General features: G+C 35.3%; 1 protein-coding gene across 1 annotated transcript in view; it reads right to left on the bottom strand.

The window, feature by feature from the left end:
* Positions 1 to 15,674, bottom strand: part of LOC131161015 (uncharacterized) — a 41,814-nt gene extending 26,140 nt beyond the window's left edge. Inside the window, exons 1-2 of the mRNA XM_058116876.1 lie at positions 14,840 to 15,674; positions 8,358 to 8,543 (exon numbers count right to left, since the gene is read on the bottom strand). Coding sequence (XP_057972859.1) covers positions 8,358 to 8,543; positions 14,840 to 15,136 — 483 coding nt within the window. The 5' untranslated portion in view covers positions 15,137 to 15,674. The remainder of the gene's footprint in view (positions 1 to 8,357; positions 8,544 to 14,839) is intronic.
* Positions 15,675 to 19,403: the final 3,729 nt, after the last annotated feature.

Here is a 19,403-nt window from a genome sequence, read left to right on the forward strand (position 1 = left end):
TAGTGGTGATGTTTCAAAAGGATACTTGTAAAGTGGTCTAAAAATAATGAAGGGCAGCAGCTGTAATTTTATGGTTTTTTTTCTGGTGTGATGAACATAGAAATGTAGAATGAAGAAGGAAAAGGAAAGGAGGAGAGAAGGAAGAAAATCAGAGAAGGAGAAGAAAAGTTGGTTCAAGAGTTCTGCAGAAATCGCTGGAATTTAATAGAAAACAGGGGAAGAAGAATGAGGAAAAAATGGGGAATTGGAAGGAAAGAATTCAGATGATTGTGTTTGGGGTCTGATACCAAATGATGCAGTAGCAGCAGTGAGAATGAGGAAGAAACAGCAGTAAAGGTACTGCCAGGGGAATATTGGGAGAGGAATAGAGAGGAGGAAGGAAGAAGAGATGAGGAAGGAAGACACATTCACTTCAATTCAAATTCAACAAAAGCAAACTCTTACATGGCTTTCACACCTCATTTATAAGAAAGCCTAAATTACAAGAAATCACACATAAACCCTAAAGATACATGAAATTACAAATGAAACTCTAAAAAGACACATCTATTACAAACAAACCCCCAAATACAAATAAGCCCACTATAGATAAACTAAACACATTTGGGTTTAAGACCAACAATCCCTTGGCCCTATTCTTTGAAATTGGTCTCCTAAATAGGGCAAAATAATCCAACAAATTACCCACGTCCCATCCTACATCAGATGTTTAAGTATACCATTCAGTTGAACAAAGCCCTTCTTTGGAAGTGGATTTGGAGATTAATGGTTTAGGAACACTTTATTGTTGCTAACGAGTACGAATAGAAATGAGTGGATCACTATAAGGGAAAGGAATACGGAATGTCTATGGACTACGGCTTTGGAAAAGAATTAAAAATGGTTGGATGGACTTGCAGTCGCATGTGGAGTCTATGATAGGCAATAGTAAGTTGATGTCTTTAGGTTCAACAAGTGATGTGGGGAAGTTCCCTTAAAACTGTAATATATAGATTTGTACGAGCCGGCAATGGAAAAATGCTCCCGTGGAAAGGGAAAACAAATGTGCCCTTTACATGTGATGAAGTGGTGTCAAATGTATTCTGAAAGGCCAAAAAAACAAAACAAAAAAAAAAAGACTAGGTTATGGAATCTTTCTGAACCGTATGCAAATATGATTGATGTTGGTGGGGGGAGGGGGGGGGGGGTATACTTTAAAGTGGATTAATTACAAAAAGAGATTACAAAGGAAGACAGGAGTCATAATCAACCACACTTTCACCAAGTTTTTTTTTTTTGTTGTTGTGCTTGGGAAACAGCTTGGGAGAAAATTCTGGCTGTAGAAAATCTTTAGAAGGGAAAGTCTTGGTGAACAGGTGTTTCTTGTTGAGGTTGAAACTCTTCACCCCATCTCCTTCATGACCATAACCGAAAAAAGGAATTCTCGGGCATGACTCTCATAACATAGGGCCTCTTGTGGGTGATGGCATACTCAATTCAACAGTAAAACCCATTTCTTAATACTTTTTGCCTCAAACAATTGGTTGATAAAAGTGCATATTTGCAACATAGGATGAGCCTCGAATCTTGACAAGTTTGCTTTACAAGCGCCACACACCTTAAGGCCTAAGGCTCCTACAGTTAAGCCTCAAGATTGCACATGGTATGTATGGTGTTTGGGGTTTGAATAATCCAAGTGTCTTCTGTTGCAAATCGCACTATGCACATCAAAACAGGACTTTTCATTATTTTCCTCCTGCCAATAGATTGTGGAGTGCTAAGCATAAAAGTAAACATGAGTCAAGCAGTAAACCATAAATTCATTTATTACATCTCCGTACGCAACATATATTTAGCAAGGAAAGCAAGTAGGCTAAACACGTTTCCAATAGCTAGTGAGTTTACAATGATTGATGTTCACCCTCTCTAAAGATCTTTCTACGCAATTCCTACTCTAGCACAAAGAAACATCAATATGACCAAGGTATCATACTCCCCCTTTCCACCAAAGCCTTACTCTACCCAGAGAATAAAACCAACACTAGTATTTACACGATGGTTACCCACCCAATGTGCACAACACGAACAACTACGCAGGAAAGCATAAGGCCCTGAAAAAGCTTGGCTCGTCACATAAAGGTTCAAAACTACCTTAAAACAGACGATAGTGCAAAAAATGTGAAGTGAATAAATGGTCCTAATTTTATGCAATTATAACCTAAACAGTGTGAATGGATACTTTTAAGAAGTTAATAGTATCTTATTTTACTACTCCCAATCTTTTAAACCCATTAAAAAGTAGATAGCTGCGTGGTGCTTCATAATATACACAAGCACGGATGAATACATACATCTATACTATATATAAAAAGCACAAATAGTGAAAATCATTTTGTGGAAAAAAACATCCTTATATTTTAAAAGTAAGACAAAACATTCTAAAACAAAGAACATTCAACCAAAACAAGATAAAATAACATTTAGAAAGTTTATTTTACATAAGTTAAAAGATGAAATATCATATGTAAAAGTACGAAGATGTAAATCATTTTTAAACAATAAGACAACATTTATAAAAGAAACTAAATTTAATAAAAACAACAACAACAATAACAAAACCAAGCCTTAATTCCCCCTAGGTGGAGTCGGCCATATGAATCCTTTTTCACCAATTTATGCGATCATGAACCATTTCTTTTGATAGATTTAAGGCTATTAAATTCTTACTCACTATCTCCTTCCAAGTTATTTTAAGTCTACCCCTACCCCTTCTATTGCCCCCTACAGTAACTAATTCTTCCTCACTGGCGCACTATGTGGCCTACGTTGCAAGTGTCCATACCATCTGAGTCGTTTCTCCCTTAGCTTATCTTCTATAGGAGCTACACCTAACTTACCGCGAATATGTTCATTCCTTAATTTATCTTTCAATATTATACCATTCATCCATCTAAGCATTTTCATCTTGGCAACTTTTACTTTTTGGATATTCTGCTTCTTCGTCGCCCAACATTCCGATCCATATAACATAGTTGATCTTATAGCTGTCCTATAAAACTTCCCTTTCAATTTTAAGAGTATTCTACAATCATAGAGCACACTTGAAGCACTTCTCCATTTTATCCAACATGTTTTAACTCTATGCATTACATCATCTTCAATTTCTCCTTCAACTTGCATGACAGATCCAAGTATCAAAATCTACAAGTGCTATTTATTTCTTCATCATCAAGTTTGACTTTGTCTCCAACATTCCCCCAATTATTACTGAAATTACATTTCATATATTCTCTTTTATTTCTACTTATCCTAAAGCCTCTAGATTCCAAAGCTTCTCTCCATAATTCTAACTCAGCCTCTACTCCTCCCCTAATTTCATCAATTAATACAATATCATCTGCAAACAACATACATCATGGAACCTCATTTTGAATACTCTTAGTCAGTTGGTCTATCGCTAAAGCAAAAAGATAAGGGCTCAAAGGAGATCTTTCATGTACACCTATGGTGATTGGAAATTTTCTACTTTCTCCATCTATAGTCCTTACACTAGTCATTACTCCATCATACATATCCTTAATGACATTAGTATACCTACTACATACACCCTTTTTTTCTAAAACCACCATAGAACTTTCCTAGGTATCGTATCATATGTTTTCTCTAGGTCAATAAATACCATATGCAAGTCTTTCTTCTTTTCCCCAAACTTTTCCATTAATCTTCTTAAAATATATATAGCTTTTGTGGTAGATCTCCCAAGCATAAAACCAAATTGATTTTTTGAGACCTTTGTTTCTAACCTTAATCTTTATTCAACTACCCTTTCCCATAGTTTCATCGTATGACTCATAAGTTTAACACTACAATAGTTATTACAATTTTGAATATCTCCTTTATTTTTGTATACAGGTATTAAAGTATTTTTCCTCCATTCATCTAGTATTTTCTTAGTTTTTATAATTGTATTAAATAAATTAGTTAACCATATAATTCCGTTATCACCTAAGTATCCAAACTTTAATTGGGATGTTAGCTGGCACTATAGCTTTCCCATTTTTCATTTTTTTAGTGCAAACTTAACTTCGTTAACTATAATTTTGCGAATAAATCTCATATTGTTAGTCTTTTCCTCATTTTTCAAATTTATGTTTAAGCCTTCTATTTGGTTTTCATTAAAGAACTTACTAAAGTAACTTCGCCATCTTTCTTTAATGTCTTCGTCCTTAACCAAGACAATATCATCCTCACTTTTTATACATTTTACATTTCCTAAGTCCTTACTCTTCTTTTCTCTAGCATTAGCAAGTTTAGATATATCTCTTTCCCCTTCTTTTGTATCTAATCTATCATACAAATTATTAAATAATCTGTATTTAGCTTCACTGACGGTCTTTTTTGCAACTTTCTTTGCCTCCTTATACTTTTCAAAGTTCTCCATGTTTCTACATTTTTGGCACGTTTTATACCAAATTCTTTTTGTCTTTACGGCCTTTTGGACATCTTTATCCCACCACCAACTTTCTTTACTATTCAAGAATCTTCCCATTGATTCACCTAAAATCTCTTTTACTATCTTTTTAATAGAGCTAGCTAATCTACTCCAAAGAGTATTTGTATCTATCCCAACCTCTATAGTTCAATCCTCATCTTTGATCATTTTATCTTTTTATTATATTTTTTCCCTTTAGGTTTCACCACCTAGTTCTCTTAAACTAGTTTATTTTATCCTTTTTCTTCCATTTTTTAATACATATATCTAACACTAAGACTCTATGTTGTGTGGTTAGGCTTTCACCAGGAATAACTTTACAATCTTGGCATGATAAACAATTTACCCTCCTAGTTAAAAAAAAAAATCTATTTGACTTATATTTTGTCCACTTTTAAAGGTTATTAAGGGTTCTTCTCTCTTCTTAAAGCAAGTATTCATTATACTAAAATCATATGACATAGCGATGTCTAAGATCATCTCCCTAGACTTATTTTTGTCTCCATATCCATATCCTCTATGTATTCAATCATAACTTTTATTATCCCTTCGAACGTGTCCATTCAGATCTCCTCCTATAAATATTTTCTCAGTCCCTGGTATGCCTTGTATAATACTATCTATATCTTCCCAAAATTGTCTCTTCAAATTTTCTGCTAAGCCCACTTGAGGAGCATAAGCACTAATGATATTTATTATCTCTTGCCCAAATTCTATATTGATTTTTATAATTCTATCCCCTACTCTGTTTACATCAACAACGCTATTTTTTAAGTTTTTGTCTAAAATAATTCCTACTCCATTCTTATGTTTTTCTTTTCCAGTGTACCAAAGTTAAAATCCTGATTTATCAATTTCTCTAGCTTTCTCCCCCACCCACTTAGTTTCTTGAAGGAAAATTATATTAATTCTTCTTCTAATCATTGTGTCCACAATTTCCATGTTTTTACCCTTAAGTGTCCCTATATTCTAAGTTGCTAATCTAATCCTAGTTTCTTGAACTAACTTCTTTACCTGCCTACGTCCAGAATGATGCAGGAACCCACGCTCAGATCAAGAATAATCTATCTTCTAAAATCATCCAAATAATAAAATTTTGATTTATTATTTTTTTTTATAAAAAAACATTAATTGGTCATTCAGTAAACAAAAAATAACAACTACAAATCTTTTAGACAGCAACCATACTAAAGAGAGTGCAATAAACTTATTGATATTTTATTGGACAAAGTCATATATATTGAGATTTTTTACCAAATAAAAAATGAAAAATGCATATGAATTTATTAAAATTGCTATATATAATGTTATATAAATATTAAAATTTGATATTCTGCAAAAAATAAAATCAATTAAAGCATTTCTATCATATCATATATGATATTTTTTAAGATTTCCCATGCCTTTTATTTACATGGTATCATAATAGTATATCCAGTCTATGTTTGTATTTTATTTTTCTTAAAAAATACATACCTTTTGATAAATAACTTTGGGTATTCATTTTAAGATTTGTGAACTTAATAATGAAGATACATTATTAATTTGTTCTAAAAAATATCCAAATTAAAATAAGAATTATAAAAATATTTTAAACAAGATTATTCACACACAATTACGTACAATGCACGCAACATATTTACTACCGCATACAAATGTATATACCACCATAGCATGATCTCTCAACAAAATTAGACAGTGGAACAGTAAATAAGGTATCATTTTATCCGGAGCCAGATTGTTATTGGTTCAAGTGGTAAATTTTTTATGTGGTAGAACTACTGGCCTATTACATGCAGTGTGTGTGTGTGTGTGTGCGTGTGTGTGTGTGTAATTACGGATAAGAAAGCAGCACAAAAATAGAAGGGCCAATGAAACAGTTAATTTTAAATTTGACAAAAAAATAAGGAACAGAGGATGGCTAGGTCCATCTTGGACCAATGCCATTCAGGTCCACACCTTTGAATATAAAAGGTTAAGAAATAAGTTGATCCCAAGACACGGGATCGTTTGCAACCACTTAAAGAGAAGTGTTTTTTTTTTTTTTTAAATTACCAAATTTAATGACTGCCAATAATAAGTGTTAAACTATAAAAGTGTTGAACTGTTTTGGTTGTACCTAAATAGAAGCGCTAATTAATATGAAATAAGTGATGTTTGGATACTCTTTTTTATTATTAAAAAAAGTTCTACATGAATTTATATTTTATATATGACTATTTTAATTAATATTTTTAATTAATATTATTAATATTTTCTAGTTTAATTAATTTAATTAAGATTTATGTAAAATAATCTTTTTAACTAACATTTAAATATCTTCTATTACATAAAATAATATATTATTTTTCTTTTTAGTTAACAATAATTTCATTATTTGTTTATATTTATGTCAACAACTTTTTAATTAACAATAATTTACAAAAGGGAGGGTTCGGGGGGAGAAGCGACAGAGCGAAGAGGGGGAGGAGACAGCGGTAGTGGCCTATGATTTGCGAAGTAGAAGGTTTTAGGCGGGGAAGCGACAGTGTGAAAAGGGGGGCTGAGGAGGTGACGGACTGTGATTTGCAAGAGAGTTCAGGGGAGAGGCAAGAGATCTGGTTTGTCGAAGTCAAAACCACTAGCCAGCACAGTGCACCACCAGATCCAACAGCAGTCACTCCAACTTGCGAAGCAGAGGGCTTGGGGAGGGAGGGAGGCAGGGAGTGAGTGTGTGAAAAGGGAGCTGCACAGTGCGCATGATCTGTCCAGAGAGAAGGGAGAGGAATTTCTGAAAGTAACAAAATTGCCAGTGTAGTTCATTATAATTATGGAACAGCCACTGCCTCTCTTCAATACCCACTTTTAAGTGGCCAAAAAGCTATCCTAGATTGCTTCTTCAAACCCACATAAAAAGTTCTTTAAAAAGTGGTTCAAAAAGTGCTTTTTGCATTAAGTACTCATTTTTGTTCAACCCAAACATCACTTTTTCTAGAAGTACTCAGAACTATAAGCACTTTTTTTAGGTAATTCCAAGATGAGGCACAATCCATCTCATTCTATTTTTCCTCCTGACATCACTCTGGCATTGAATAATTTTGTATCAGAAATCAAAAGGTTGTCCAACACACACCAGCATCATCCACGGGCAGCCAATTCCTAGACAACTGCATCCATGGCCATTCACTGTTAAGTTAATGCAGTTTTGCATAAAATGTTGGACCTCCGCTGCACCCACCCAATTTCACACACAGACATTGGAAAAGTTTTCTTTTATAGAACACAAACTGAAAACAATAACCAACCCAAACCTCCTTGAACATCAATGTGTAACTAAACTAATAACGGAGAAGAAAGAGAAAGAGAGAGAGTCCAGTTTGAAGCAATTTTAAAAGAACAAAGAATGGCAATGTGAGTGTTCAGGAATCCTTACACAACAGGAACTCTAGTAAGTCACTACACATAAACTGCTTTTTGGGATCCAGGATTCAATAATGAAGAGGGAAATTGAAATCCCATAGGTAGTCAGCCAGGGTTAAGTGCAATTAATGCAAAGCATTGTAGATTCATTTCTAAATACAAACAATCAACAAGAGGTCAGTGGAATACTAACATTGACCAGACTTCAACAACATTCACACTTCAAAAAAGAGAAAATATTCTTAGAAAGACCAAAAAAAGTCCCAACTCAGATATCCTTCTAAAGGAAATGAAGCAGGAAAGAGGCTACAAAAAAAAAAAGTATACACCACTACTAAACAATTATTGTGCACAGAATGCTTGCAGGAGACAAGACAGAGACTGCTTGTGGGCGTTAGGGGTTGTAAATACATGTAAATCTTATGATATCAGATATAGTATGCTTCATATTCAAACACAATCAAAGCAAAAAAAGAAGGATAAAAACCTCCGCATTAATAATTTGGACATCCTTTACTACAAACTCTGCATCACTATTCTGATCTTCTCCTTCAAGGACAGAAGACACATCACTGGCCAAAGCATCTTCAACATTTGGAACCCCAAAGGCAGTCAGATCAATATCTCCATCAGGAAGATAGGTCTTAAGTGGTACTGAACCAAATGGGAATACCTGCAAAGTTTTAAATGTAAAAATACATGAATCTACATTTGTCTAAACCATATCCCAATTAAAGTAACAAATGCAAGAGAGTACACACACATGCACATATGAATACAAAGACACAAATAATTCACCAAGACAAAAAAACTATTTGGAAGCACACATATATAAATTTCATCACTTAACCAGTAACAACTCTGTCTAGACTCATACTTAAAATGCAACATCCAGTACACAAAACTCAAGACAAACAATAATAACATAGCTCAAAAAACAAACTTATTTTCTCCACAAAAAAAATAAAGATATATATTAAATAATAGTTCGAACGTCAGTAAGTCATGGAAACTGTTAGACCGCTATTTTAACTCAAAAACTTAGGTTGTTTAAATTAGGCCAAACAATGAATTTTAAGCTATTCAACATTCTCCCACCACATGCAACCATCTCACTGGTGGACGTGCGAAGAGTTCAAACCAGAACAGATGCACAATACTAACACAATTAAGTTCTTGAACCTCACACCTCTTGGAACCAAAGCCCTAAACCATCTTACATCACCAATTATCAAACTCCATGGTTTTTAAATAGCAGCCATAACCATTATGTAACATGAATTAAGTAAAGGATTTTTAGGGTCCATACACTATAACATGCCACTATAAGAGTAGGAATAAAAATCACAACCACAGTGCCTGCTATAGACTGCCACTAATAAAATAATGTACCTTGATTAATTTATTGTATGTTTTTAAGTGCCTAATAGATTAAAAAAATATATACCACATTTCAAGCTAATGTATTTTGTTTCGTTAATTTATTTATCACATATATGGCTAATGAAAAAGTGAAAAATGAATAGTACGTATATCATATTTCTGTCAATAGCTCTTATCAAAATAATATATTTCTATCAACACAATTTTAAAACCAATGTAAATTACCTTTTAGATCAAAATACATTCAAAATATTTTTTAGGAAGAAAGGCTTAAAACATGCAAAAATACCAAGTAAAGACAAAGTCGAGCATGTGTGAGAAAAAATCCATATTCATTACATCCACTTCATGACATTTAACATCTTCGATTTCTCTGCTACCCCTATTATCTTTACGTTATACTACCTGTTATGGCTATTTAAAACCATGTCAAACTCTCCAACAAAAATAGCCTCATCACATGCCAAGGTAAGAATGCATTCATATGACCCTTTCTAAAGCCCCATTTGGCAGAAGCCTCATGCACTAGGCTGCAGGCTGAAATGGGCAAAAATTTCTATATATTGAGTTCCAGGTCATAATCAAAAGGATGGCATGCTTCAGGTCCATAAATAAGTGAGACTATGAGAGATCTTGCAATTCAATGTGGAACAGGGTGTAGTGTCATTATATTGTTTATATGAGAGTATTTCAAGGTTCTTCCACATGAGGCTATATGTGCATATACTTGTTAAAGTTTTGTGTAAATTGAAAGACCTACTCACAATTCTAGATCTTCCCCCCCCCCCCCCTATTTATAATATATGTCAAGTACATAACAATGACCATAACAACCATACTAACTCATGCTTACCCCCCTCAAGTTGAAGCATAGATACCATATGCTACTAGCATGTTACAAATGGATATGACACAAGCATCCCTCGGGTTTTGGTGAATAAATCAGCAAGTTGGAACTCAGACTTCAGTTAATGGTTGTAATAAGCTTTCAAGACAAGTTTCTGCCAAACATAATGACAATCAACTTCAATATGTTTTTTTCCTCTCTGGAATGACTGGGTTGAGGCAATATGAGTAGCAGCTTGATTATCACACATCAACTCCATAGCCAAAAATGCAGAAAACCAAGCTCTTCCAATCATACTTGTTAGAACCGTGTGATTCTCAATTGAATCATACTATTTGTACCAAGAAAGGCATAAATCACTTTGAATCACATGGGAGAATTGCAGAAGGCTGTGAATCAAGGTGAATGAATCAGTGAATTGAATCAAATAGCATGAATTGTAAGATTCGGATACAAGTCCTCCAGAACCCAACTTAAAGATTTTTAAACTTGTTTATTTTTATTTTTTTTTCAAGATGACCTTCTATTTACTATTTACATGAGTTATGTCCACCAGAAGAGAAGAAAGAGTACGTTGGCCCTCTCATTTTGCACCTTTCTTTTTTCCATTATATAAGATTAGAAGAAAACCAGATTTAGAGAAGGAAACCAGTCTTGAGAAGAAAACCAAAGTCGACTAGTGGGTGAGCTTTTGGTTGGCACGTTGCCCTCTCCACTCTCTAGATTTAAAGATCTGATTTTATTAGTTTTTATATTTTAATAAATTTTGCTTATGTTTTTTGTTTACCATTTTTTTATTGTTTTATTGTTAGAGCAAGCCCATGCATTAAAGACAAATATTTTTTAATTAAACACCATTAAAAAAAATTTTTGATTTTTATTGAAACATTCCATTAAAAACCATAAAGTTCATTTTTTCATTAAGTTTTTCTTGATTCTTCTCTTTTTTTTTTAAAAGAAAGCGTACACATGAACTTTTTATTGTTAAACATGTGAACTAATACCATAAACACAAACATAGTGTTTGGGAGCATGGCTTTTGAGGCTTTTTGATTTTGATTTGTGTGGATTTGGAAGAAAATCAATACAATTTTGTACTTATCCAAATCCACATAAATCCAAATCCAAGGTCTCAATTCCATGCTCACAAACGTAGGGAACATTTATTTTTAAAAAATATTTTGCGGGTCTTTGTTTTATTTTTTTGTGTATTGAACTCTTAGGCTGAGTCACACGAAACATATGTTATAGTTTCATAGAAACTAGCTTAAACTAATACGTGGTAGAGGTGGAATGATTAGATGATGGTATATCTTGTTTACATGGCTAGTTTTCCCTTTTATATCAGTATATGTATGCATCAAATAGATCATGGCAAGATTTAGACCTACAAAACTTGCTTCAAAGGCAAGTATCATTCCAATTATCAACATGGTTGATCCATATTTGTTGAAATTTCAATGTATTTTACTGTTTTACTTCTTGTACACATATGCAAGGTATTTGGAATCAATTTTTCAAATTTTGTACCAAACCTTAAGATTCAATTCAATTATAAATTCATGAAATTGGGATTTCGATTCACAATCCAGATCTCGATTTGACAACTTTCGTTAGCCACACAAGTTTACATGTGGGCCATGGCCTAAAACTCTAACTCAGCACTCAATCAGGCCACAACAATTTGTTTCTTTTATTTTCAAGATACCAAGTTACCACCAACAAAGCACAGTACCCAATTGTGGATCTTCTATTGGAAGGTGACCCAACCTAAAAGTAAATGTGACCCTAATCCTAATAGAAGGGACCTCTCCTAGGTACACCTTTGAGGTATCCTAAGATGTGAAGTGACTTGTTCTAGTAGAATCAAGAAACTAACTCACAACACTTGTTGCAAAAGATATAGATGGTTGAATGACTGTGAGATAGTTCAACCTTCCAACAAGTCTATGGTTTCATCCAAGGTGAGCCAACAAATCACCCACATCTAACACTAACTTGCTATTAGGATGTTGTTTTGTTTGGATCCCAATAGCCTAGGTCTCATCAAAAAGGTCTAGAACATACTCCTATGAAAAAACCCCTTTATGACAAAATGGTCCCTATACAAGATCTAGATACTTCTATACCTTCAATGGCCCTAAAACTTTGGCCTGAAATTTAGCATATAGAAAATGCTTCTGCACTAGATACCTTGACCATAACCACAAGTAATCACAAAATCACCCATATATACAACAAGAAATATCCTACCAGAATTTCTTTCCATCCAACTTCTCGGTTGTTATCAGTAGCAATGATGAAGAGAAAATACTTCTAGGCTTATAGGACTCCGTCCCAAAACTCACAAAAGAGACAAACAAGGAACAAGGTTGTTACCAGCAGCAACAATGAACAGAATATACTTTTGGGCTTATGGACTTCATCCCAACACTCAAAAACGAGAGGAACAAGGAACAAGGTAAAGGAAACAATTGGAACAACCACAAGCAAGGTGAACAACTTAAACAACCACAAACAAGTCACAAACACACTAGCATAACACTGCCATGTCTTCAAGGAAAAACTGATATGCAACTTCAAACAACCATTAACAAAGCGCTGCGAGTGAATGACCTGGAAAACGTTGGATCTTTGAACAAGAGACATGACCCACAACTTAATATTATGGAGTATAGAGGGATTCAAAGCATTATAAAAGAAATCAGAGCAAAAGTAATGCTCAATAAAGTCTCACAGGCCTGCGCATGGTGTTAAAACTGTCAACCTCTGACCGGTGTGTGTGGGCGTGTGTCCTCTGATGAAATTTGAAGTGGTTACAAATTAGCAATGTGACTATCTATAGGATCAAGTTTGCAAAATCTAAAAGGATTCTTGAGATTTCAAAATTTAGTGACATCCAGTAGTTTTCCAGCAAGTTGCTACTGTGTTATTCGGCGACTCCTACAGATATTTCTCATCTTCTATGGTGTGGATGATCCTCCTCCAGTGGCAAATTTGCATGGATTATGAGGTTTAGGATTTGGGTTTGGCAGTGGCTACGACACCAAGGGTTTAAGTTGGATCATGCTTTGATACCATCTTGAACTATTGTGTAAATTGGAAGACCTAATCACAATGACACGAATCTCCCTTTATATAACATATGCCAAGTACACAACAATGACCATTACACCCTTACTACTTATGCTTACTAACACAGAAATAATTCTAATAACCAAAGATAACCAATAACACTTGTAATTGATGGTTCAATCCCAAGGCAGTTTTCTTTGGTAGTATAGAGGAAGCTCCGCAAACATAGGTACATTGCAAAACCACATAGATTGTTGTGTGCTTCTCATTTTCCTTGCACTTTTCTTTCGATTTGCTGTGCACGTATGCATAACCCTATAGCACATTCAAAATTCTATCAATATGAAACAGATACATAAACACGAATACGCTATGACAAGAGAAAATTGACAAACACACACTCCTACTCATTTAATCAAAACAAAATTGACACACACACACACACGCAGTCCTACTCTTTTAATATAAAATCAAAATAAAAGCCCAAATATAAGGACAACATAAAGATATAAATTTATATTCTATGGAACCTAGCTGATCAACCTCCATTACTTTAACCTCTTCTATCAAAAACAAAAAACAAAAAAAAAAAAATTTTAAAAAAAAAAACTATAATTATTGATCTGCAAAGCCACAAACCACACAATGTTCAATTACATGCCACATCTTCAGTTTGAAGGCATCTGCATTCACCCCATTGGCTACTAACGGTGCTATAAAACTAAATTGTCCATTAGCCATTCACACATATTCTTGCAGATTTGAGTTGGCCTGACTGCTCCCGATTAAATTAGATTATTGAATCAACCAACACCAAAAAAACCAGCCTAGCCACTAAATAGATTTGAAAACCCAACGGTAAACCAAATTAAGCCAAACTGCTGCCTATAAAAATCCATAATTAGAACACAAAATATGCACGCAGACAAAAATTTACAAGATACCATCACAAAATAAATGCATATACAGAGCAAACTGCACACTGGCAGCCATGCACAAAAACAAATTTTTCTACTAATAAAATAATTTAGCTGCACAAATCAACTATTACATGCAACTATAAATCAACCATGATTAACCATATTTTGAAAAAAGATGTGAAAAACAATAAGGATTGTGAAAGTAATGAAAAGTTGAATTTTTTTTTTAGCACTCCAAGATTTGTGATTCACACTCCATAGTCTTTCCCACAAGAGCAGTGGAGTAGAGAACAAAAATAAGCACCCTCAGGAAAATTACTGAAGAAATTGAAGGCCTTAAAAAAGGATTTCTATGATTGCTAGTCAAAAGTCACACATATAGGAGTACTTCCAAGCTCCACAAGAAAATGTATTCACTATTACACCTCATTCTATGATACCTTCTACAAATAGTAAATATAGGAACTGGATCCTGAGCTTCATGTATCAAACCAACATTCCAAAGCAGGTTTAAGGTACCAAAATGCTTCAACTAAACAAAACAACAGACAATAAATTAGAAGTATTAAACCATGCCTATATCTACAACTTTGTATAAAGCGAATGCCAGTTGCCTTCATCAATTTAAACCCATCATACCAAACTGCTGATACAACTTGAAGAGGTTGAAAACTAGACCATTGAATTCAATACTGATAATCATATAGTTAAAACAAGAGAATAAAAGCAAATTCATATTCTCACCTCGCAACCCACATAAACTCTGAGCAGCCTCTGCACATAATCTATGACTGCCCTTCTCCTCACCTCCGACACAACAGTGGGCTGAACCTGGCAGATGATCCCCTGCGTCGCCTGCTCGGCTACCCGCCACCGCTCTGCACCAATCGACGCCGGGCTTGGGTTGGGGTTGGCGTTGGGGTTGGGGTTGGGGTTGGGGCTCGGGTTGGGCGAAAGAGACAACGCCGACGACAACGGGACCGGCCTCTCTTCGATCAAGGCACCGTTTGGTTCAGGCAACCAATCTCGAATATCGCCCATTAAAGAACCCAATATCCCCAATGCAAAACCAGAATCCCTCACCAACCCAACACCCCAGAGACGGTTTCAGGAGCCGCCGGGGCACGAATCAGGAACCCGAGCATGGCGTCCACGGCCGATATCCGGCGATGCAAGATTCGAAAAACACACGATCGCAGGCGATCGGGACCCAAGAGACGCGGCGGATTGAAGGCGCGGACAAAACGACAGAGAAATTGCAGCAAAACGACGTTGTGCGGGATTGCAATCAATCGCAGAGAATGAACAAAACTAAAAAAACGTCGGAGAAGAATCAAATCATCAAACCCACCGCCACTTAATACTCACTGGATTCTCTCTCTCTCTCTCTGATTCTGCCTCCGACCCTTCTCTCTCTCCCCTCCACGCCTGTTTGCGAAATTGAAGACGGCGTGGCAAATACAGGTTAATACTTTGCTGCGGCTTTGTTTGTTGCATTGGAGGAAAGGTCCGCCGCGGTAATTTTATGGATTTTTTTTACCTGTGCATGTCAATACGGTCATTGAATTTCACCCAGTGGGGTTGATAGCGTTTTAGTATGGCAATTTAGGGCATGGTGGATTGGTAGATGGGGACTACTGATGGCGACAACGTGCCACATCGTAAATAGCCATTTTATAGGGAATTTACCCTTAGCAAATGTTGGGAGGTACGTGCGAAAATTAACCTTTTGTAGGGCAAAAGTAAAATCCCTCCTGCTTGCCTTGATGGTCTAATTTGACCACTTTGCATGTATAGTCCATCCTACAATTGTACCTCTTTGAAGGGAACCTTTGGCTGTAAATTTGGCAAATTTTTGTTGAAGTGATCCAATATTTTGGTTTGGGAAGAGCCGAGAAAGGAGCATTGATTTTTAATGCCCTAAATTTGTCGAATATCACTACCTCATGTTTTGTAAGTTTTTTGCATTTTGTTTGATTAATACATCTTTTTATATAGATTTTTCAATGACTTTTTACTTTGGTGATTTTTAATTTATTCATTTATTTATTTTGATCGACTGATAGAAGTTGTTTTGTGAATGTTAAAGAGTTTAAGGCGTTTGCTTGCATTAAATAACTTTTAAATAGAGGTTAGAATCTCGTTGACTTATCATTGAATGAATTGGGATTATTCAACTAACCTATAAATGGTTGCTTACACCTTTTAACAAAACCACAAATTCTTCTAGAGCTGATTCAATCATCGTGTAATTTATAAGTTATTTCAAATAATTTTGTCCTTAAAAAACCACAAAATACAAAAACTTTCCCATATCTCCAACAATTGTGCTCACACCCTAACTCTTCTGCTCATATAACAACTCTTATGTCTCTCCTAATTAGCTCGCAAAGACTCTAAGTATCATTTCCTATCAAGTATAAAACAGCATTCTTGGGCAGCAAAATTTGACAAAAGACCAACACTTTCGGAGGGGAAAAAATGCATAGAAAAAAAAAAAAAAAAGGAAGGAAGAAGAAACAGAAGGAAGCAGGAGGGGTTTGGCTATCATCAACCCCACACAATCGACTCCCATCCCACATCTCTCTCTGATCTATAAAACCAAAATGTTTTTGCCACTATAGTTGTCACACCCCAAACCTGTTAAGTGGGGCCCGGGATGTGATGAGACCAATCACTGTCTCCGATACCATTCACATAGCAGAAAAATAATGAACAATCTCAAATAAAATATCAAAATACTATATACAACCCAAAAAGGAGTATCCATCCACATATATTATATAACCAGAAATTCTAAAACATAATTATACATATTTCAGTTCTTACTACCACTTACAAGTCACCAAAATTCTAAACCTTGCCCCGGAGCTTTCTAAACTCGATCACCTAAAGGATTTGAAAAGATAATAATTCGCTGGGGTAAGACACCTCTCAGTAAGGAAAAAATAAACTATAGCAGTGTGTGGCAGAAGAGTTTTAATATATATATATATATAATAAACTCATCAATTAATCCACATACAACTCGTAAGGCACATACAAACTATAGTCACATAAACAAAACCAATATTTATAGCGAAAGTTCCCGAGGAATGGAAAGATTACACGCTCATACATGTACCTTCCATCTGCTTTGATACTATTTGTAATCGTACCCTTTGATTCAGGTATGGTTATAACTGATATCGATTAGGGCACTCATCTTTCACAAAAAGCCCTCGGGCGGAGAGATTTACTTTGCCATAAATATTTATGCATTTAAGTTCACATACCAATATACACACACATTCACATCAACCATCCACATGGTCTGCAAACATACACACCACAGTTCATTCACATAGGATACAATACAACTCATTGAATTCAATATGTGGCCCACCTAGGGCAGTTGCATGCCCTGCATTACGTGGCCCACATAGGGTTACTACGTACAACCCAGTACGTGGTCCACATAGGACAGTTGTGTACTACACCATACGTGACCCACGTAGGGCAATTACGTATTTCATTTTACGTTTATGTACATGGCCCACATAGGACTACTGTATACCATCTCAATACGTGGCCCACATACGACTACTACGTACTACCCAGTACGTGACCCACATAAGACAGTTACGTACTTCACTATACGTGGCCCACATAGGGCAGTTACGTATCTCATAGCACGTTTATGTTCACAATAGACAGTATTTACAATCAACTCATATTCACCATCAAATAATGTTCACAGTCAAACAGTACTCACAACTAGACAGTACCCACAACCAATTTGTGTTTACAACCAAATAATTAAGAAGGATTATTTTCATGTCACACGATTTTTCCCAATTATGATTTATAATCAAAATCATTATTTTCAATTGCCTAAATTGTTCAGAAAAATCATACTAAAATTATATGGTTCCTATACTAAAAAATAACCAATTCAAATTTAATAAAAAACCTGGTATAATTTAATTCCCCTTACGTGTTCCTCGAAGCTCTACTTAAAACGAACGAAAAACGAAATCATGTATTCCAAAAATCCTTACTTAATCAATTCAACCCCAGAATATGTATCATTTAACATCTCCTAGACTCATACATTCCCAATAATTATTTAATATTAAAAATATCTTACTTACCCTAATTTTAGAGTGGTGCTCAATAACTACAAATCAAGTTTCTGCTCCAACTAACTTGGAGATAAACACGCCTAGAAACTCATGGTGGTTTTCGATCATCGAATCGGGCTATATCCGAGCCAAAATCGAAGAAAGAAGGTGGTAGGGCCAAACCCTAAAGAGAGAGAGCGAGAAAGGAGAGAGAATTCACGGAAGAAAATAATCCAGAGCCTCTTTATAATCTGGCATTTGCCGATGAGTCTAAAAGGTTCGTCGACGAGCTGAAGAAGGACATTCATCAATGAGAACATCAGGTTCATCGACGAAGTGTTTAAAAACTAAATTTTCTCTACTCTCGAAAATTACTCGTCGATGAGACACGGGTATTCGTTGACGAGACCAAGAAGGACGTTCGTCGACTAAGAAAATGAGTTCGTCGACGAGTCCCTCATTATACCCCTTTTTATATTTATTTTCTATTTATTTATTTTCCTTTTTATTTTTTTTTATTTTCTAGGTTTGAGTTATTACATTCTCCACCCTTTACAAAATTTCATCCTCGAAATTCGTTAATCAACATATATTCTATCACGCATTTCACACATTTCAATCTATTCTAGCATGTGAACCATTGCATTACCTAAAATTAAATGAAACTTATTATTTATCTCAAACATAAACATGTTATCTGCGCCTCTAGCAGTGTCTGTTGGGGAATAAAACCTGGAGCAACAATCACACATGAAGAAAAATCACAGACACATCCACACTGGAACACCGGATTTACGTGGTTTAGTCGAATCTGACCTACGTCCACGAGAGCACACACCACTACACTATACTAGAGAAAAAATACAAAGAGGAGCCACTACTCAACTCTCTCTGTCTCTTTCCTCTCTCTCTCTCTCTCTCTCTCTCTCTCTCTCTGCAACTCTCTGCACACACTCTCACTTCATGCAACACACTTACACCTCTCTCTGCACACTGCACAACTCCACACAGCTCTCTGCTCACTGCATACATAGCTCACTACGCTCACAGCATACACACAGCACACTCTGCAACACACATACACAGCTATATATACATAAGAGGGGAGTAAAATCAAAGAAAGTGGCTGCAGATTTCAACAAAATCTACAGAGTAGGTGCCCGCCAGTCTTCATTTCAACATAAGCTGCATGGGGAGGTGCTGCT

This window comes from Malania oleifera, chromosome 7, assembly GCF_029873635.1.
Source record: "Malania oleifera isolate guangnan ecotype guangnan chromosome 7, ASM2987363v1, whole genome shotgun sequence".
Classification (NCBI taxonomy): Eukaryota; Viridiplantae; Streptophyta; class Magnoliopsida; order Santalales; family Ximeniaceae; genus Malania; species Malania oleifera.